At 34.5% G+C, this 20,832-nt stretch overlaps 3 protein-coding genes across 4 annotated transcripts; 1 reads left to right on the top strand and 2 right to left on the bottom strand.

Annotated features, from left to right (window-relative positions):
* Window positions 1-5,392: 5,392 nt before the first annotated feature.
* On the bottom strand, window positions 5,393-8,869 carry LOC114184104 (Protein kinase superfamily protein). Its single transcript, XM_028071347.2, has 5 exons — window positions 8,477-8,869; window positions 7,672-7,922; window positions 7,228-7,417; window positions 6,719-7,110; window positions 5,393-6,062 (listed from the first exon to the last, which is right to left on the bottom strand). The coding sequence occupies exons 1-5, from the start codon at window positions 8,553-8,555 to the stop codon at window positions 5,613-5,615; spliced, it is 1,362 nt and encodes a 453-aa protein (XP_027927148.1). The 5' UTR covers window positions 8,556-8,869; the 3' UTR covers window positions 5,393-5,612.
* Window positions 8,870-10,128: 1,259 nt separating this feature from the next.
* Window positions 10,129-13,615, top strand: LOC114183423 (Polyketide synthase, enoylreductase family protein). The gene is made up of 8 exons (XM_028070439.2): window positions 10,129-10,623; window positions 11,105-11,248; window positions 11,337-11,439; window positions 11,628-11,727; window positions 11,945-12,021; window positions 12,108-12,186; window positions 13,049-13,167; window positions 13,309-13,615. The coding sequence occupies exons 1-8, from the start codon at window positions 10,218-10,220 to the stop codon at window positions 13,400-13,402; spliced, it is 1,122 nt and encodes a 373-aa protein (XP_027926240.1). The 5' UTR covers window positions 10,129-10,217; the 3' UTR covers window positions 13,403-13,615.
* Window positions 13,616-14,277: 662 nt separating this feature from the next.
* LOC114183380 (hydrolase family protein / HAD-superfamily protein) lies at window positions 14,278-20,286 on the bottom strand. 2 transcript variants are annotated; one of them, XM_028070389.2, is made up of 12 exons: window positions 20,105-20,286; window positions 19,895-19,998; window positions 19,751-19,786; window positions 19,493-19,566; window positions 19,118-19,158; window positions 18,907-18,978; window positions 18,597-18,798; window positions 15,782-15,877; window positions 15,624-15,691; window positions 15,187-15,385; window positions 15,013-15,096; window positions 14,278-14,511 (listed from the first exon to the last, which is right to left on the bottom strand). In XM_028070389.2, the coding sequence occupies exons 1-12, from the start codon at window positions 20,188-20,190 to the stop codon at window positions 14,452-14,454; spliced, it is 1,122 nt and encodes a 373-aa protein (XP_027926190.1). In that variant the 5' UTR covers window positions 20,191-20,286; the 3' UTR covers window positions 14,278-14,451. The 2 variants fall into 2 exon arrangements, with proteins under 2 accessions (XP_027926190.1, XP_027926189.1); XM_028070388.2 differs by having other exon boundaries at window positions 19,895-20,007; window positions 20,105-20,274.
* Window positions 20,287-20,832: the final 546 nt, after the last annotated feature.

Here is a 20,832-nt window from a genome sequence, read left to right as displayed (position 1 = left end):
TAACGCTTAACATTAAGTTTTTGTCACAATAAATTACATGTGTAAAGTGAAACTAAAGTGGTAAAATTTGTAACTTCCTAATTATATTCTTATTAATCATTAAAACACAATTAAAAAGACATACAAACACGTACAAACATACATATACACACAACAGCAGACAAACACACGAATCAATATTTTCCATTAACCTTCACAGCATAAAAAAACTTGGTTAATATATCAAAATTATCACATTCACATACTTTTACATTTCCAAAACATACAATTCCCATCAAAATATATATCACCCTAACCAAGTTACACCTAGATAACCCAGATTTTCTACCTTAATGCTATCACAATTACGGGTAGTCATGAATGAATTGAATTTTTTCAAATAGATGAAATAGATTTAATCTATAATTCACGTCCATTTTATCTACATCAACAAGATTTGGATTTTTTTCAATCTAATTTAAATTAGATTAAATTTAGATTGAATTAACTTTTTCAATTGGATTAAATATAATGATATTGATCTAATATACCTTACTATTACATATATTAGATATGGGTCAAACTGACTCGACTTCACCTAAACATAGTTTAAATCATGTCGATTTAGGTCTAGTTCACTTAGCTCGACTTGAATTTGGACTGTCTCACCTCAATATTGGTCAAAGCTGAGTTGAGTCATCCTAGGCCTAGCTTGACTTGAGCTCATGTCAAATCAGTTCCACCTAGGCCTAGGCCAACTTAACTCCACCTAGACCTGGATTTACTAGACTCTACCTAGGATTGGGTTGACTCGTCTCGATCTTGGTCTCGAGATGACTGAACTAGACATTGGTTACAAGATGACTCGACTACACAAGTCAACCTAAGTCAACTCACCTCATTTTTTGGTATGGACCGACGCATCTCGAACTTCGATCGGGTCCAACTTAGCTTGATCTTTGGTCGGGGCCAACTCGGCTTAACATTCAGTCGTGATCGACTTAACACAATTTTCAATCAAGATTGACTCGATTCGACCTTTGACCTAGGCTAACTCAATTTGATTTGGGGCCTACTCGGTTTTATTTTCGATCAAGACTAACTCAACTTAACCTTTGAGCGAAACGAACTCGACTCAACCTTCGAACTTGGATGACTCAACTTAACTATTCAGCCTAAGATGACTCAACTTAACCTTCAATCTTAACCTTCAAATTTACCTTCAGGTGGGACCAACGAATCGACTTTTGATCAGGGTCAACTTAGTTTGAATCTTCGACCTGAGCTAAATCATTTAGACCTTCATACTAGGCTAACTTAGCTTGATTCTTTAGTCTAAGTCAACTCTATTTAATCTTTAACACAAATTGATTCATCTTGACCTTTGGTTCAGATTGACTTGTCTCAATTCTTTAGCCTGAGTTGACTCATATAAACCTTTCTTTTTTGGTCCACTTAGCTTGATTCTTCGACTTAGACCAACTCGACTCAATTATTCTATTCATATTGACCTTGTATTGGAAACCTCATGCAAAGCCCTTTCCTAAACATGCAACTCTTCCCCAAAAATGAATTCTTGAAAAAAGAAATAAAGGAAAACGTATTCAAAAATACTTTTGACTAGATAAAAAGTGTTTTACACTCCACCAAGATTTCTAAGGTGAATTTAAATGTAAAAGAATAAATGAAATTTTAAAAATTTAGAAAAAAAAAAGTACTTTGAAGAAACAGTCAAGGTGTGAAATGAAATTTGAATATTCAACTTTTTTTTAACTTAAATAATAAAATACTATTACTTCATCTCAATCAAAACACTTTGCCTCTTCTATAATTTATTTCGGTCCCTAAAAAATTCCCTCCACTCCAACCAATAAACCACATCTACCCTTAAAGCAATTTAACTTTCGTCCTTACAAAATTTATTTCACTCTAAGAAATAATGTCAACATAATAAAATAGAATATTCCTATTCTTTCCACGATAAAATAGAAATACCAGTGTACGTATTCAGCATATAAATATGTGACGTATATGTGCTTCAAAGTATATAAAAAATTAAAAATTGCATAAATTAATATATATTTAAAAATATATAAAAATTCTTAAAACACAATAAATATATAATTACAACTCTCTTGTACCAAATTAAAATTACGTGTTTCAGATATTATCAAAACGAAAAATATTATAAATTATTATTTTTACGAGAAATATCAATGTTTTATAAATTAAGTAATTCATTAATATTAGATCTAGTTAAATTTTATATCTACATATTAAAAATTATATAAATTATTATCATCACTTTTTATGACAGATCTAGAAGATATTTTATGATAATTCTCTTTAACACATAGTTATAGACAATATAGAAAGTTTAGACTTTCTATAATGATTAAAAAACTTAATATAGAAAGTCCAACTTATTAAAATCAGTATTGTTATACAGATATTGAAAATTTTGATATAGTAAATCTAACTTATATGATAAAGATTAAAAGATATATAATAAATCTAATTTATTATGACAAGTGTTTAATAACCTTATATAACAAATTCAACTTACTTTTGACATGAATTGTTAGACCTGATTATAAAAAATATAATTTACCACGAGGATTATAACTATAATCGATATATTCTTCAAATGTTTTTCCTTCATCGTCCACACCCACCAAATTGGTTCCCTGATTGGGTTAAATGTTCAAATACTATGTCAATCTCACCCTTGAGAGACAATGAAGTATGGTGATATTTTACACTAAAAATACATTTTAATGAAGATCTTAATAAAAATAAATACATCATATTCTAACAATAATGTAAAGAGTAGAGATGGCAAATAAACCCGTTCCCGTGGGTATTATCCGAACCCGTCCCCGTTTTGACGGGGAATCCCCGCATTGACTGGGTATGGGTATGGGGAATCCCCGACTTTTTCAATTGGGTATGGGGATGATTATGGATATGTACATATCCCCGCCATAATACCCGTCCCCGCCATATCTCCGGTCATTATTTAAATGATTAAAATATTCACAATTAATTAAGTAACCCTATATATATATATATATATATATATATATATATATATATATATTTATTTCTCAATTTTTTATTTCTTCTAATTATTTGGGTTGTCATGATACTCATTCACATCTCCAATATATTTTTCATCTTATCATAACATTTATGTAATTATGTTAAAATTATATATGTCAATTACAAATTTTTTATATCTCATATTTGAATATTTCTATTATTTTTTAATATTTTTATTTATTGTATATTTTTCTTTCACATGAGTATGTTCAATACTCTCAATTTAAGTGTTTAATAGCCTAAATCTTTCATTTACTAGGTAATATAAAAAAAATTCTTTACTTATTTTTATTAATTTTTGTATCATTTGAAAAACTCTTTTGTTTCGCTAAAACAATTATTTTTCAACTATTGAGTATATATGTTGATATTTGAAAAGTGTTCGTAGATGTCTAAGATATTTTTCATTTTATCATACCCTTAATTATACAATCGTTTTCCTTTGTGTGATTTCTTTCAATAGTTTATCAAATTGTTTCTAAGACATACATTCGTTAATTTTTTAATATTTTTATTTGTTGTTTATTTTCATCATGTAGAATACTATTTCAGTATATTTTATCTAATTATTTTTATTTTTTAACTCATTATATCAATCATACTGTAATTTTTCACTATAATTGTATAAATAACTTTTATTTACTACAATATCAAAATTTAATGTAATTGTCATGAATATTTTTTTATCGCCATCCAACATATATTGAAGTTCAAAATATACAATAATCATGTTAAATTTGTTTTATTATGTTTATTATTTGTTAGTTGCGTCATTTTGACTAAGTGATGTATTATCATTTTTATTAGTGTATAAAAAAAGAGATTAATTAGAATTTAAAAAATTGAAGTAAACAAATATTTAAAATATATGTTAATTTGAATATTTGTTTTCCTTTAAATTTTTTTAAAAATATTTTTAAATTTTATCAACTAGGTTTCATTAATGTTTACAATTTGCAAATTTAATAAATGTTTTAGTTCTCATGAAATTTTATTTGGTATTCCAATCTAAAATGTAAACAATTATAATTTATTTCAAAGTATTTGATATCAAAGAAACAACCATCCTTCTAATATTGAATATTTGATAATATTATGTTTCCTTTACCGTAATTTATAAAAATTAATTAAAATTTATATTGAAGTTAGTAAGGAAACGGGTACGGGTATGGGTACGAGATTATATCCGTTACCCGGTGGGGATGGGGATAGGATAAAACTTTGATACCCGTTGGGTTTGGGTATGGGGATGGGGATGAATTTGTTTTACGGAGATGGGTATGGGATAGTGAAACCCGTCCCCGCCCCGCCCCGTTGCCATCCCTAGTAAAGAGATCTCACAGAGTTATTCAATAATAATTTATTTTTAACTTTGTATATATTGAATTCATTTTTCTTCGTTAAATCACTCTTCATGTTATATTTTCTCACTTTAATTTTAATCTCTCTTTTCATTAAAATAAAAATATCAAAACGTCTCATTATAGAATCCGAGAATTCATTTTATTGATAAGTATACACTATAGAATATGAGAAAGAACTTCACAAGTCATGACACATTAGTGAACCAAATAAGAATTCAAAGTCTAATTGAATTTTCAAAACAAATTAATTATATCATTTAAATGCTACTCATCCAAGTTATTATTCATCACCGCTGTTTTGTTTTCTGAAATGAATTATTAATACACACATATAAGGGTTAATAGCATAGGAAAGATATTCATACAGAGGCATCTATCTAAGCATGCTTATTTCATTTCAGTAACTAATAAAGATGAAAAGATCATCAAGTGCATTCGTTTTCACATCTTTATAGATGAAAATAAAAATAATAAAAGATGAAAACATTATTCATTCAGTTCAGAGAAAATTATTAAATAGAAAAATGGCCAAACTTCAAGACAATGGCTAAAATTAAAATCATTTACTTTTGGAAGTTTCACCTCGACCGATGATAAGATTGTGAAAATCTCACTTTTACAAATTGATTTCGTAAATTTAACTTAGATTTACAATTTACTAACATGGTATTAGAATTATGATTAGAAATTATTATAATAAAATTTATTGTTTGTCAGATTTATTGTTCCGGTCGTATCACTTATTATTGTCTAGTCTCACCATCAAAATGTATATGTCTCGGCGTGTAGGATTGAATTAGATTTAAAATTTAAATCTTTAATATACCTTTATAATCTAACCATAAACCATAATACTATCTCTATTGAGCCTGCCCATTGCAATGACAGTGTCTTGCATGTATAAAAGCATAAGATATAGAGTATGCAGATTATAATGGCCAATGAACTGAATTGAAGTTATACTTTTTCATTAAAAAAAAAAAGTATATTATTGTAGCAGAGGAGAAATTCTAACATACGGATCAACTACAAATCTCTAGAAGAGGAATCCATGTTGAGACAAGAAAAGCAGCTCAAATATACAGCAGAGGAGCCAAAAGCAAATAACTTTTGTTATTTGATAGCTAAGCATTTTACGGTATGAATGTCCCAAGACGCAGCACTTTTCTAATCTGCAGAACTGTCAGTCTCGGAATCATTATTGGTATAAAAATGTTGATGACCGTCACTTCGTGTTCTTGGAGAAGATAGACCTTTTACATAGATTTCTGACTCCGAACCACTATCACTAACAAGTAGTTTATGACCACCTGTGCTCGGTCTTGGCTCAGAGCCATAGCTAAGAGTTGATCTAAGATTTTGGTGGGTTGGTCTTGAAGAATAGTAACCAGTTCTAGAGCTTTGAATTAGATGAAATTGGGGATCGTACTTCTGGCATTCAAGGTAATTTAGAGCTGTAACCACATCAGCTATGACAGGTCGCATACTAGGTTGTTCTTGAACACACATGGCAGCAATAGCAAGAACTTGGTACAAACCTCTTACTGGATACTGACCTTGAAGCAATGGGTCAACCATCTCACAGAATCTTTTTCTGTCTTTGAACAAAGGTCTTGCCTGTAATAAAACATATACAATGCATTATGTGAGTTTGGAAGACAATGGATCAACAACCTTAAAAATAAAATAAAAAAATTCTCTTCACCAACAACATTTCCATATGTTAAGTTGAATGATATATAAGGAGAACGATACTCACAGACATTAAACCTTAAAAGGTTTTATGTAGGAAGTGGTGTCAGATTCATATCTCAAAAGTAGTCAATCTCCCCGGTTTATCCCAGCAAAATAAAAAAATTTCAACAGTGATATCAAATTCAAGGGTTTCTTTTGGTATCCGACTCACCTGAACACAAGTATGTCCCGTTATGATAAGACCTAACTCTACCTAGGGTCGATGAAAATGTGTTGAGATAAATGCTGGGACAAGTATACCTATTGTGGTAGAAAAATGTGTGATAAAACTCAACTCACACTTTGGAGGAGACTATTAAGACAACTCATAACTCGAGGTATCAATCTCTTCGATTTATCCCAGAAAAAAAAAATTCGAACACCATATTCAATCTTAAGGAAGCAACTTTGACCTATCTTAATCTGTAAGTTTATGATAGAAATCTTAACTAATATCGAAGTTTATTAAATGCATTAAAAGTAGATAGATGTGTAGCAACATTGTGAAGAAAGTTGGATGAAAGAGCATATTGACATACCCATGCAACTAGATTTTGTTCTTTAGCAGGTTTCGTGTTGTCAATGGCCTTTCTGCCTGTGATGATCTCCAAAAGAACAACTCCGAAGCTATAAATGTCAGACTTGAACGTCAATTGACCCGTCATTGCATAATCTGGTGCACAGTACCCATATGTTCCCATAACTCTTGTTGAAACGTGGGTGTTATCACCACTTGGTCCTACTTTTGCCAACCCAAAATCTGATAACTTGGGATGATAATCCTCACCTAATAAAATATTTGAGCACTTCAAGTCACGGTATATGACAGGAGGCTTCATTTTATCATGCAAATACTCTAACCCTCTAGCTGCACCAGCTGCAATTTTTATTCTCGCGTTCCAATCAAGTGCTTTTCTGCTACGTGGAAGATCTGACAAATTAATCAACAAAACAACAACTTATAAACCAAGGACACACAAAATCACTCCCCACCCCAAACATTTTGTTCTAGGTGAAGAAAATTAAGATATTACGAATATATATATACCGTGCAAACGGTTCTCCAAAGATCCCAATGGCATGTACTCATAAACCAATAGCCTCTGCTCTCCCTCAGCACAAAACCCAATTAACTTTACCAAATTAGGGTGATCTGCCAAACTCAAAGTCAATACTTCAACAACAAATTCCCTAATTCCTTGATGCCCGTAAGGGTCTAGTTGCTTTACTGCCACAACCTACGTACACAATAACAAACCTCAATATCACCAAACCTTTACCATATATAAAACTCAGTCCATATTATTTGCTGGTTTTTCTTATTGTACTTTTATCGAACATTTAGAATACAATGATGTTGATATATTTAAAAAGTGTATATTTTAAAAGCACGACAGAAAGACAATATAAAAAACTCAATACAAATACTATGAAAGTAGAGTGATGTCATATAAATATGTAAGACAAGATATTGATTTTGGTATCTGAGTACCTGATTTATTTTCTCTATGCACCCCTTGTAAACCTTGCCAAACCCTCCTTCGCCCAGAAAGCAATCTGACCTAAATTTCCTTGTTGCAGCTGCAAGCTCGTCAAAAGTAAATGTTTGTGCTCGGTAACTTCTAACGTTTACCTCATCAGAAACCTCTTGTAGATTCAAATTCTTCACGTCCAGAGATAGCTGATCAGGCTTACGATGATTATCTTCACTTTTACCATTCACTTTCAAATTAATTTTGACAACTACGAAAAAATGGAGGACACACACATGCATACAAAATCAACATCACGTGAAGGTGAGAGATCAAACAAAATGATGCATAGATTCATCTAAGGATACCACAAATGATAAAAACCTATCGCTGTTAAAATTTAAAAGGAAAGAAGTACCAGTTGGATTATGGATCGCATCATTCAATCAACACGTTTATGGTTCATGGAACGACGAACAATTAGAGAGTTTATATTTATATTTATATAATCCACATTCAAAACTCACTCTGAAATTTCCAGAAACCAACAAAACAATTTGCAATATCAAACAAATCAAACAGAAACCAGTTTCAAATTCTTTCTTCCATATGTCAAGACCAAACAAAAATTTCTTGATTCTTAGAATGAAAAAAAAAAATACCCATATACAAAAGACAGACCCCGGATTAATTCACGACAAACCCAAGTCCAAATTTTATATCTTTTCCATTAACGAAACATTAAACGCGATCACAAATAACAGATGAACCTGTTCCTTAATGCATGAAAACATTAACGTATTGCAATCCGTTTGTAGAGTTTACCGGCAGCAATGTGCTTCTGCGTTCTATTAACGTTGTTGGATTTTTTGCTTGGTTTGCCTGCGCAACGAAAGCAACCCATGTTTTTTTTTTTTTTCGTTTTCTCTCCGTTCAAGGCTTGAAGCAAACAAAGCCCAGAACGGAGTCCCTAAACATGAAAAAGGAGTATCACGAAGTGTGTATGAAAAAGAAAGAGAAAGAAAAAGAGGATGTTAACGTTGTGTTGTGGTCATTTCCTGGGTAGAAACAATGTGAACACTACATGGGTTGTAGAAGAAAAAGGAGAAAGTGTTACGGATTAAAAGAAGGCGTGAGAAAAATAAAGAAAGGGCCTTTTCGTCCTTCGAAGGGATTGCGAAACATTATAATCTGAAAGGCCTGTTTGGTAGTTCAGTTTGGGCATCACTATAAAAACATGACACCTTCTATGCTCATCGGTGGTGTTAACTGTTGACATATTTAGTATCAACATTTATTGTCTTGGCCAACACGTGTGTCTGGCCCTTACAACTTCCCAACTTCTAACCATTCTCATCTCAATCTACTTTTACCTTTCAACGAAATTATTTATAGACATTCTCCTTATATTTATTATTATAATTTTTAAATATAAATATTTATAAATGTAAAATTTATGTTTTCGATTCATATCGCAATATTCATTGAGAAAATGCCGTGAATTTATTTTAATAATAATAATAATAATCTATACATTTATACGTCTTTAAGTGTTCTGTGTATTTGTAAGACATGCTTAAAGATAATTAATATATATTAAATAAAATATAACATAATAATTATTAATACATTTTTAAAAAAATGTTGGCTTGTTGATATTTTAAAATATCGAAATATTAATAATAAAAATTTTAAACTAAAGAATTTTTTGTTTGTTATTTTGTCATTGAATATCGGACCTATTTTCTGTTTTCAGGATTTTTTTTTTTTTCCCTGATATGGAAACCATTTGCGACGCGAGGCTCTTAGATGTAAAACCGGTAGAAACAACTTGTTGGGCCGGTGATATACGAACGTTGGGCTGAAAACACAAGCGAAGACTGGGCTATTGCTTTCTGCATCTATATAATTACAAACTGCATCCCTTAATAAAAGGAAAAGACTAAAATATTATTTCCTACTGCACCATAGCCGCTGTCCCACCACTGCCATCAGATCTGCTGCTACAAAGAAAGAAAAAGAGTAGGAGAACACACAAGAGAAGAGAGAAAATACAAAAAAAAAAAAAAAAAAAAAAAACTGATTTTGAAACTTATTTCATGTATTTTGAAAAACTCTTGAAATATATTTTACGTAAAAGTGTTAAAAAAAACTCATTCCAGAAGGTTTATTCTAGAAAACATTCCAAAATACATATTTTATATATTTTGAAAGTTTTATTCCAAAAATTGTATTATGAAAATTTTGTTTCAGAAATTTCATTTTGAAAGTTTCCTTCTGATTGTTTCATAAATTTCAGAAATCTTGTTCAGTAAACTTTCCGGAATATGTATCTGGAAATCACTCTCCCGGAGGCAAAATTGTTATTTTAAATACTTGAGGGTGCACGCGAAGAAATTGTGGGGTGAAGAAAGTAAAAACCCGAAGCCTACTACAAAAGAACAATGTATTCTCGGCCCAGCATTTTCAGTGACTACACCGCAGCTCCCGTTTTCCCCAAACGATGTCGTTCCAAAGCGCGAACGAGTGACCGGAGCGAGAAAGCCTGGGACGGAGTGAAATCGCAATGTTGCGACAGTTGGTAATGCACGCGCCGCGTGTGTTCAACTACAAGTCGGGGAGGTTAGCTCACGGTGGCTGCGGCCAAATATTAATCACACGAGCATTGTCCTCCGCGGCCGTGTCGCCGCCGTCGAAGGCGATCGTGTACGATGTGCACGGGCCACCGGACACGGTGACGAAGTTGGTGGAGGTTCCGGCCGTTGATGTGAAAGAAAAAGAGGTGTGTGTGAAGATGCTAGCTGCTCCGATCAACCCCTCCGATATCAATAGAATTCAGGGCGTTTATCCTGTGCGGCCAAACCCACCGGCAGTGGGTGGATATGAAGGCGTTGGAGAAGTTCTCTCAGTGGGCTCCTCGGTCACCTCACTCTCTCCCGGTGATTGGGTTATTCCCTCTCCACCCTCTTTCGGTACTCTCTCTTTCACTTCTTTCCCTTTAATTTATCACCTTAATATGATCAAAAGAACGAGCTTCTCCATTAATCGTGTAAGAAAAACAAATAGTAAGATAAAAATGATATGGGAAATTAGCTTGTCAAAGTAGTTTTCAAGTGAAAGCAACTCGCATTTAAGATTGAGTTGAGTTCAAATCTAAAAGTTTGAAATGGCATAGAGCTTATGTTAGACTACCCTATGTATTGGACCATTGTCATACTTCAACACTTTAGATTCTTATTCTCCAAGCTTCTAGCTCAAGTCTTTTGGTATTCTGAATGTGTTAACACTGACGGGTAGTGATATGAGCAAATTAATATCTCTAAGTTGTGCAATTCGTGCCTCTTAATTTTTCGAAATCCAAGTTCTAAGATCCAAATCCAAATTCGTAGAACTTTGCGGTTTTCATGTCATATTTGGAATTCTTATATATTTATTTATTTTTGGCATGCACAGGGACTTGGCAGACGTATATTGTGAAGAATGAGAATGTTTGGCACAAGATAGAGAAGGGTGTGCCTATGGAATATGCGGCTACAATTACTGTTAATCCCTTGACTGCACTTCTCATGCTTGAACACTGTGTTACTCTGAACTCTGGTACATTTTTCTTTTACTGGCTGAATTTCCTTTATTTTTTATTTGTGTTTAAGTGGATTGGAATTTTGTTTTTTCTGGATATCAACAGGAGATGCTATTGTGCAAAATGGGGCTACCAGCATGGTTGGCCAGTGTGTCATTCAGCTTGCCAACTCTCGTGGCATTCACAGCATTAATATTATTAGGGACAGGTGCTCATTGGAAGGTTCTTTGCTAGCTTTGTTATTAGCTTAGCTTTTTGAGTGTTATTTCAGACTATGGTTTGTTTATTATCATTTCAAGGTTTGTTTAAATATAATTTGATTAACATGTCCTTATTTTTGCTTCTGGCATATTAGTGAAGAATCTTAACTTTGCATCACAAATCATTTTGATGCAGGCCTGGGGTCAATGAAGTAAAAGAAATGCTTAAGAATTTGGGTGCTGATGAAGTTTTCACTGAGAGCGAATTGGAAGTGAAGAATGTCAAGAGTCTCCTGGTATACCTAGGCGTATTATACGTGTCTATTTTTCAAATCAATGATAGTCATAGATTGAGCATTTGGGAAGGGTGTTTGGATGTATTCTAGCTATCTTATTTGAGGTTTTGCACTTGCTTTTATGTGATGCAGAGGAAGCTGACAAAAAATTGTTTTGAAGCATTATTTATCTATATTGAATTCAGATGACTTATTTTGCCTCACATTGACATGGTAGGGTGGTATACCTGAACCGGCACTGGGATTTAACTGTGTTGGTGGCAATGCTGCTTCTTTGGTACTCAAGTTTTTGAGGTATGACATGAGATATTGGGTGAAAAATTTAAGAATGAAATATTTCTCTTTTATTATTATGATTTAAATGAGTTCATATTTTCCAGACAAGGAGGAACCATGGTCACATATGGTGGAATGTCTAAAAAACCCGTCACTGTGTCAACATCATCCTTCATATTTAAGGTCAGCCATTAATTCTCTCTCTTGTAGTTTGTTACTTCAGTTTATTATGTAGGAGATAGAATTAAAGTTGAAGGGGACCAACGCATGTTTTCTTTCTAATGGGAGGCCATAAAATATTTTTATGTGAGACTTAAAAGGGATTTAAAATATTTGGGGGTGATCATCCCCAGTTCACCCATTAGCTCCGCCCCTGATCTTGGCAACTGATTGAAACTAAATGAAGAATAAGGATAATATATACTTGAGAGGGCTCTAATCAGCCCTTAGAACTTGGAAGTGAATCTGATTAAGAGGGTTTCAACTTTCACGTTAAGAAGTCAAGATAACTACAGCGCCCTGAAATATTGGTGATGTTGTCTGAATGTGCTGAGCCCTCTATCATGAGTTTCTTGAAAACCTGATGTCAACCTTTTGCTATGGAAGTTTAAGAGCTTAACGAGTATTTGTTAGTTCATTGAACCTTCTAATAGGTCCATATTTTTAGTTTATAAACCTTGTCTTTCACAAACAAGATCAAATCTAGCAGTAAAGAGTCAAAAATGAATTTTAGGTGTGTGCTACACATGCAATTCTGTCTAGAAGTTCATTGTAATTGAAGTTCTGGTAACACCTTTAAGACACCATCATAGAGTCATTGTTCTTTTATGCTGCGAATATGTATAGGGTGGTGTCTATAACGTAATTTTTGATGATTCAAATTAGAAAATGAGTGGGAAAATAGCAAGAAAAACTACTCATGTTGGACCGAGAACCTAGGGAATTGAGATTCCTTAATTTCATAACTTAGTTTTGGTCTAACCTTTTCAAACGCCTATATTCTTAGTAGAGTAGCATATTGATCTTTTAAGAACCACATTGGCAGGATCTTTCCTTGAGGGGATTCTGGTTACAGAAGTGGTTGAGCACAGATAAAGCTGAAGAGAGCAGAGGAATGATAGACAGACTTTTGAGTCTTGTACAAGAAGGAAAGTTAAAATACAAGTATGTTCTCTTCTCTACGTGTCAGGGGGGGTTTGGTTTGGGTTATATTAATTCCGTAAGTTCAAATTGCTTTTAAAAGTTCTTGCATTTCTGTCTCATAATTTGCATACCAAATTCATATGATGCTGACTCTGGTTGCAGAATGGAATTGGCTCCCTTTGACGATTTCAGCACAGCATTGGATAAAGCATTAGGAAAACTTGGGAGCCAACCTAAGCAAGTTATCAAATTCTAAATGTGTGGATGTTTATACTGATTTCCGTTGAATAAAAAAAGTATTCTGGAATTTCAGAGAAAAAACAATATATCAAGGAGTTACTCCTACAAAGGCATGCAGAATAGATTTCTAGTGCAAGGAATAAAAAATAGACTTTAATTGTGGTGCATTGTTAATGTGAAGATGTTTACATTCTCAATCAACCAGGTATCATACAAACGTGACTTTTTATTGGGTGTGTGATGTTGTAAACGTATTTTACATTTTTAATGCGTTCCCATTAAATTCTAAGAATTTCCGAAAGAAAAGAACCGCATAAAATAAATGTATATTATGATGAAATAAATTAGAGAAACTTAATTTAATCACAATATTTAAGATAACATACACCTAATCCTTCTGAAATAAACATGGTCTAGCAATTTGGAGGTAAGATGCTTGCAGTTACTACCGAAAAAATCGAGTATTTTGTGCCTGTAAGTTTTGCATGAAAATATAAATTATGGAAGAAATTAATTTTCTATATAAAGCAAACAAATCCTAAGTCGCAAATTTGATTAGTACACGATTACCGAGAGTGATCTCGAGATAAATTTGTTTTAAGAAATTGGATTGCAAGGTCTCATTCTTAAGATTTTTAACAACAGATGTCACCATTTTAAGTATTTAGTTGCCATCTATTTTGTCACTGCCACGTTTTCTTTAACGTTTAACATGCTTTAAAATTGTAAACTTAATTGTTTTAAACTGTAATAACTTTGTTTTTATCCAGAATAATTTTTTGGTTTGTAAGCTCCCAACGAAAGCTAATAGTGAAATCCAATTCACTCTTGACAGAAGTTATCAGCTCAAGAAAGTGTAGCTAAACCAATGCTTAGAAATGCAAAGAAACCTGAGCGGATAAAAAGAATTAAATAATTTAATGAAGTATACCATGATGAATAGCGGGAATAGGCCATAAATTATTGCATTATGTAGAGATCACAAAATCACCTATTACTTTCAAATATTATTTTAGAACCCTTTCCATAAAGAATAAACGCTTTGGCCATATAAAGCGGACAAGGCTATGAACCGCATTCCTTTGCCAGTATGTAGTCCACAGCTTCTTCAACAGTGTCAACCACCTGCGAAAGCGAAGTTGTATTGTAATCACCACAAGGTACTTTCCTTCACAATGGCAACGTTAGTCAAAAATTTAAATCATCCGTTCATCACCACAACTACCCACAAATTTCAAACTATGGTTTGGACAATCAATCCAAGCTGCATTACAATCGTGAGCACATTCCTTTAGAAACATACGTTCTCCATGGGTACGGAGACATGACGCCAGTAATTCATAACCATCAGCCCTGTACTTTTTTCTAAAATGTGAAAAAAAAAACCTGAAGACCCAAAACAAATAAGAATGTTGTTCATCCCGGTTCTTTTTTGTATGTATAATCAGGCTATCACTACTTCCTGTTGTGGGCACTACCAGCGCAAGTAAACAAATGCATTTCCCTATCTTACACTACATCTCCAAATATTCATGACCACCGCAGTCCCAAGAAACTTAAAAGTGCAAGAGGAAAAAGGTTGACGTATTTGTGAGACTTTTCTAAAGGAGAAACACAAGGAATTACCAGATCTGCTGAAAATTTGTCATGATTTTCCTTCCCCTTGAAAACTCCAGTTCTGGTGAGAATAGAAAACCAAGGATGCCCAGTCTGAAATGCGACATTTTCATTAATATTATCATTTGTCAACAAACAACTTTTAACCATCCCACAAGTGAAATCCAACTCCATGAGGCATACCTGTCGTGCACCTCTGATATCAACTGCAGGATTATCTCCAATCATGTACAGTGTTTTAAAAGATGAAGTCTTATGATTTTTATCATAGAAATCTTCATAAAGTGATGCCACAAGTTTCTGTAACACAATTTCTGCATTCTTGAATACTGATGGATGTGGTTTGCCAAAACATGTATACTCCAAGCAATGAGGGTGAATCCTGCACACAGAGCAATTAATGGCATAGATAGATGAAGGTTCTTAAGAACCAAAATATGAATTTAATCAGAGCAGCAATGCCACTAAACTAATTTAGATTCTTTTTTCATTTTCCATGTATTCCTCTCAGACTAATGTGACAGTAGCTTCCTGTATTTAAATGAATGTACATATGTATTCAATTTAAAGGAACCAAAGTAGAGAAGGCCTATTAACAGTTAGATAATACGCAATCTCACCTATTGAAGATGGATTCTAATGCAATCCTGAATGCTCCCATGCCCAGACGTTCAGAAGGAAATTTAGTCTACCTTTTGTGGGACCTTGTCAGTAAGTATGTAGTATAGAATTTTCAAAAGGCTCCATATAACCTGTCTTTCTGAAAAAATGAACCAACCTGGTATTCAAGGTCATCATTTGCAAAATATATATGTGGTTGTGGTCCAACATTTCTTCCAGGAAGGCCTCCTGTTTTTAAGATGTCACAGAGAACCTGAATGAAAAACCTTGGTCATTCACCGGTCCATCAAATCCAGACAAATAAAAAAACAAATATAAGAATTTCTTAAAACCCTAAGTGTAAGGTCCATTAAAATCTTTTTATTCTTTCTGCCCTAAAAATAAAGGGTTGCCCTTGTAATTGGGTCTAGGGCTGGCCCAAGTGATAAAACTAAACCCTAATCTGCCCTAACACACTCACCCTCACTCTTCACAGAATCAGCCGTCACTCTGTCTGCTCCGAGAGAGAGCTCTGCTAGGGTTCAGCCGCCTATTCGCATCCAGTGAGCTCGAACCAGTTTTTCCGCTTCTCGTAAGTCCATTCCAACTCGTGCTCGTACTTCATTCGGTGTTTCTTCATGTTCGTTTTCAGCTAGGATTCTGTAGTGAGCTTATCTTGTGATTTGCTCCATTGTTTTTCAGTTCATAAGCATACTCCTAGAGCTGTGGTGTCCATGGTTGTGGTTGAGTTCCTGTACTAGCATATTCCAGGTAAGGGAAGCTAGAACCCCCTTGTTTGGTGTGATTGTGATGTGTACCCTTTTGGTTTAATGATTTTTCGAGTGTGATATACTGTCATGGATGTCTAGACTGGCTGGTTTTCCTGTTTGGGATATGTTATTGTGTGTTACAGGCGTGAACAGTGGCAAACACTGTTAATCTCGCCCAAGCGAGCTTGCCTCGCCTAGGCGAGATGTGCAAAGGCTCGCCCAGGGCTTTCTGCGCGAGTGGTCGCCCAGGCGACCAAAACGCGTTTTGAGCGAGCAGATGTCTCGCTTAGGCGAAGGGGATCTCGCCTAAGCGAGATTGCGCAGGGGCTACTGTCCTCCTTGTCAAGCTCTCGCCTAGGCGGAAGGGAGCTCGCCTGAGCGAGAGTCATTCTCGCTTGAGCGAGACCCTCCCGCCTGAGCGAGGAGCTGGGCGAGGTGGCATCCCGAGTTGTTGTTTTCTCTGTGCTTGGATGTTTAAAGTATGCTTATATGGGTTATTGTATGATGGCTCAATGGGAATGAGTATGCATGATTGGGAGGGGATTATTTGTGGGGGATTGTGAGCTTGGCATGATTTCTATATAAGCTGTACATGAGAAGTTGGATACATATATATGTGCGTGTGGTCACAAATTTGGCATGAGCAACAATGGACCTTGATGGTTGGTAAACCAGTGGCATGGTATTGGTATGAGAGGAAATGTTTTACTCATGTTTGGAAATGACGAGTGGTATTGTTTTAGCCGTACGAAATGAGGATTGGTTGTGGATGTTGGTATGAAATTTATGTGTAATGTATATGTAAATTCTTGGTGGTTATGTATGTTGGTCCGTGTCAGTGCGTAATTTCTTGGGGTCTCTAGGTGAGACTCTCAGGGTCACGCTTCAGTGGTCGGAACGTAATTCCATGACCCTTGTTAGTGGGTGTTTCATGGTGGTGCCCCATCTGTATAGTCTAGTAAGGATTCAAGGTAAGGTTGCATCCTGACACTCTAAGGAGTCAGTTAGTCTCACTTAGAGCGGACGGACTCCTGTGGTGAGAGTAGCAGGAGGCCTGAAACTCATTAAGGGCTAACCTTGTGGTGAGGGAAAATGATTCATTGTAACACTTGTAACACATAACTCAGGGGTGAGCAGAGGTATCCACCACAAGTGCTGAATCTGACCAGACTATATGTATCCGGATGAGTCCTTCTTCCTTGCGATGATCATCAATTTAAATTGGTGGGAGATGGACGAGCTTCTTGTGATCAACAAGGAAATGGCAATTTCGCTACTTAGCCATTTGGGCTGGACTTTATTTTCTTCTTGGGCTTTCTTTAGGGCTATGGCCCATGTATTGCTTTATGCTTTACTATTCTACTCTCATTGGTTAGACTTTTATCTGGTTTTCCGTTGGCATCGTGGTGTGCCTAGCTTGTAGGAGTTGTGTTGAGGACCCCAAGACTGCGATATTGTACTATCTTGGTGTGACGTTTCTTTTAATTTCGCCTAGTAATTAAATGGGACGTTACACTAAGTACAGATTTTGATTATATTTGCTCTCACTTATCAGAAACACAAGTCAAAAATAATTCAAAATGTGATTACAGCAACTTGGAAGTCTCAGAGTGTCAAATTAAGTTGTATACTTCTCTTAATTTTTTATCCTTGAAAAATGCAAATATACATTTACTTATCCCGTCTCTCTTTTCTTTCTTTTCTTCTTTTAATTTCATTTCATTTCTTTTGATCTAGCTGGCAAGTGAAGACAAATCCCAACTCCCATGAACAATAACCACTCTCAAATACTTTTCCAAGAAATGACTGAGTATATCTAGTCTAGTGTATTAAAATCTAAATGTAGTATAACACTCTATCTCATTTTTCTCTATTGAACATCCACTAAAGTGAATGGCTTTTATCACTGACGTAGTCATGAGCAATTTAGTTTCCCTCTAAAGAAGAGACCAAATCTACTTATTAACTACTAATTGTGATGTCTAACTTCATATACAAGTCTTTCTTCGGTATAAAGAAGCAAACAATAGTACAGTGGCTAAAGTTTCCATTAACTTTTCAATGCTTTCAGTTTAAGCAGTTTGATTACGTTATTGATCTTCCCAACAGCGGGATTCATGTAAACAAGCCACATAATTTTTGTACTTGTATAGACATCACTATATATGTAGCAAAGATAAAATAAAGACAGTTCATATGGATCACTGATCAAATCTCTGTAACCTGTATATCCCTGCTCCAATCGACAGGGTCACTAACTACAAATGCTGCTTGAACCCTTTTAGAGAGGACATCATTCCTTGGAAAACTCTCATTAAACTTTGAATTCTCCGTAGCAGCCAGATTGGTAGTCCATTTCTTGTATGGAGCCAGCGGATCAATGTTCTCAAAGCACGAGGCATATTCATCAATTGAAAGAACATGTCTGAATACAAAAATAAACACCATAATGATAAGACACTGAGGATGAAGTCAGATTGCTAACTCATCATTTTCATAAAGTATCAAACAAGCCAGTTATCCCAAACCTTACTTAAAACCATATTCCGTCATCACAGCTGCAGGTTCCCCTTTTCCCACAGCAACAACGAGATCATTCTCAAATCTGTAAGTGGCGTGAAAATTCTATGAGACAAGGACACTGAAGTGTTGTCAAGCATATTGGTTTCAGCGTGTACTTGCGCAAAAGACAGTTCAGCATGTAATACTCAAATGAAACCTGATCAGAAGATGAATAATCATACCTCTTGACCAGTTGTTTAAATGGTGAATGGCCTTGTAAAACCTGTACACCAATCAGATTTGGTTTAGGGAAAACATTTTTTATTTCAACAGAATTTAGGACACCAACGTGGCAAGGCAAAGGCGACTACTTCTGACTTTCCAGTGACACATGCATACAGCAAAGAAACCAGGAAATAAAACCACACACGTATACATCACTATACAGGGAAGAGAAAGAACGGTCAGAGACTGTAGATTACTTCACACAAAAATCAACAATTCTAAATCCTCATAACCAGTCCTCCTAATTACTAAATCCAGAATTTCTTATGTTCATAAAACATCTACTTTTACATTATGCTTTCAGAGGATACAACAAGACTATTCGAATATACCTGCGAAGGTGAGACATTCACACCCAACAGTTGACTTAGTTCAAAAGCTCTTTTAGCTTCAGGAAAGCCACCACCTACACGAAAACATAAAATTAACATAAACAAGCGGCGCGTCATTTTAAACAATTTATCAGTGTGGGACCGGTCATCAATTGAACAACACGAATGCAATCAGGAAAAATCAAATATCCGTCTACACCAAACGACACAGATAAGCAATAGTAAATTGAATAAAACAAAATTAGAAGAAGAACTCACCATTGGTGAGGAAAACGTACGGGATTCTCAATCCACCTAACGACATAAACAGATCAACAAATTCATGAGTCGGTCACAGTGAATGAGAAATGACGAAAACGGAAACAGAGAGTTTTTCGTGTTTTTTTTTATTTTTGTTTTTACCATCAGCGCCGTATAATTTTCTCAGCGCTCCAGGAGAACCACCGACAGGGGAGTTTCCGAGCAAAATGACACCGTCGATGTCGAACGCGATGCCGAATGAAGGCCTGCTAGGTCTGAATCAGTTAACATAATCGGAACCGTGAAAATTAGGAGCGTAATTATGCAATGCGAAAAGAGGATGAACAATGTGAGATTTCACGATTGACGAACCGTTGTGGTCCGTGAGAGAATGCGCGTGAGATTAGATACGAAAACACTGTTCGGTTTCTGGCTTTGGTTAAGAGATGGAAGCTCATTGTTGCAGGATTTCCCTTCTACAACTTCTGAATCAGAATCAGCAGAGTCAGAGAACAAAAGTTAGTTACTCACTTTCCCATGCTTTAGCTTTAGCTTTAGCTAGTTACTTCCTTTGTGTGGCCCAATATGTCAAACGGGCTCGCTTTTGGGTCAGTTTAGATTGATAGGCTTAGCCTGAAAAGTGATTAGCCCATACAGCTATAAAAAATATCTTAATTTTTTATTCATTAAACAACTATTTTTTTTTCATCGAATCAACTTATTTTGAAGATCTACGTAAGGACGGATTCGAACTTCAAACACTGTTTAAGAGATTTTAAAATAAAACCACTTGTATAAAAAAAAATTAACACATCAATGTTACAATATTATAAAAATATAATGGTTATAGTTAGAGAAAAAAGAGTATGAAAATAATTTAAAATACCTAATTATATTTATGCTGTTGTTTTATATGTTTACCAAACTTTTTAGGTTGATTCTACATGTATAAATGTGAAAATTACTTTTACGTAATAGGTTCGATTTGGTTCTATATCTAATACTATTTAATTTGATTGATATTAGAATTTTAACTAATTTTCTTAATTTGGTGTTTTATATTATATTTGATAGTAAGTGTGTCTTATGAAGCAAATTAT

Source organism: Vigna unguiculata, chromosome 5 (genome assembly GCF_037176805.1).
Source record: "Vigna unguiculata cultivar grain cowpea cultivar isolate G323 ecotype 2 chromosome 5, ASM3717680v1, whole genome shotgun sequence".
NCBI lineage: Eukaryota > Viridiplantae > Streptophyta > Magnoliopsida > Fabales > Fabaceae > Vigna > Vigna unguiculata.
Note: the sequence above shows the minus strand (reverse complement) of the source record. Positions and strands in the feature narration are given on the sequence as shown.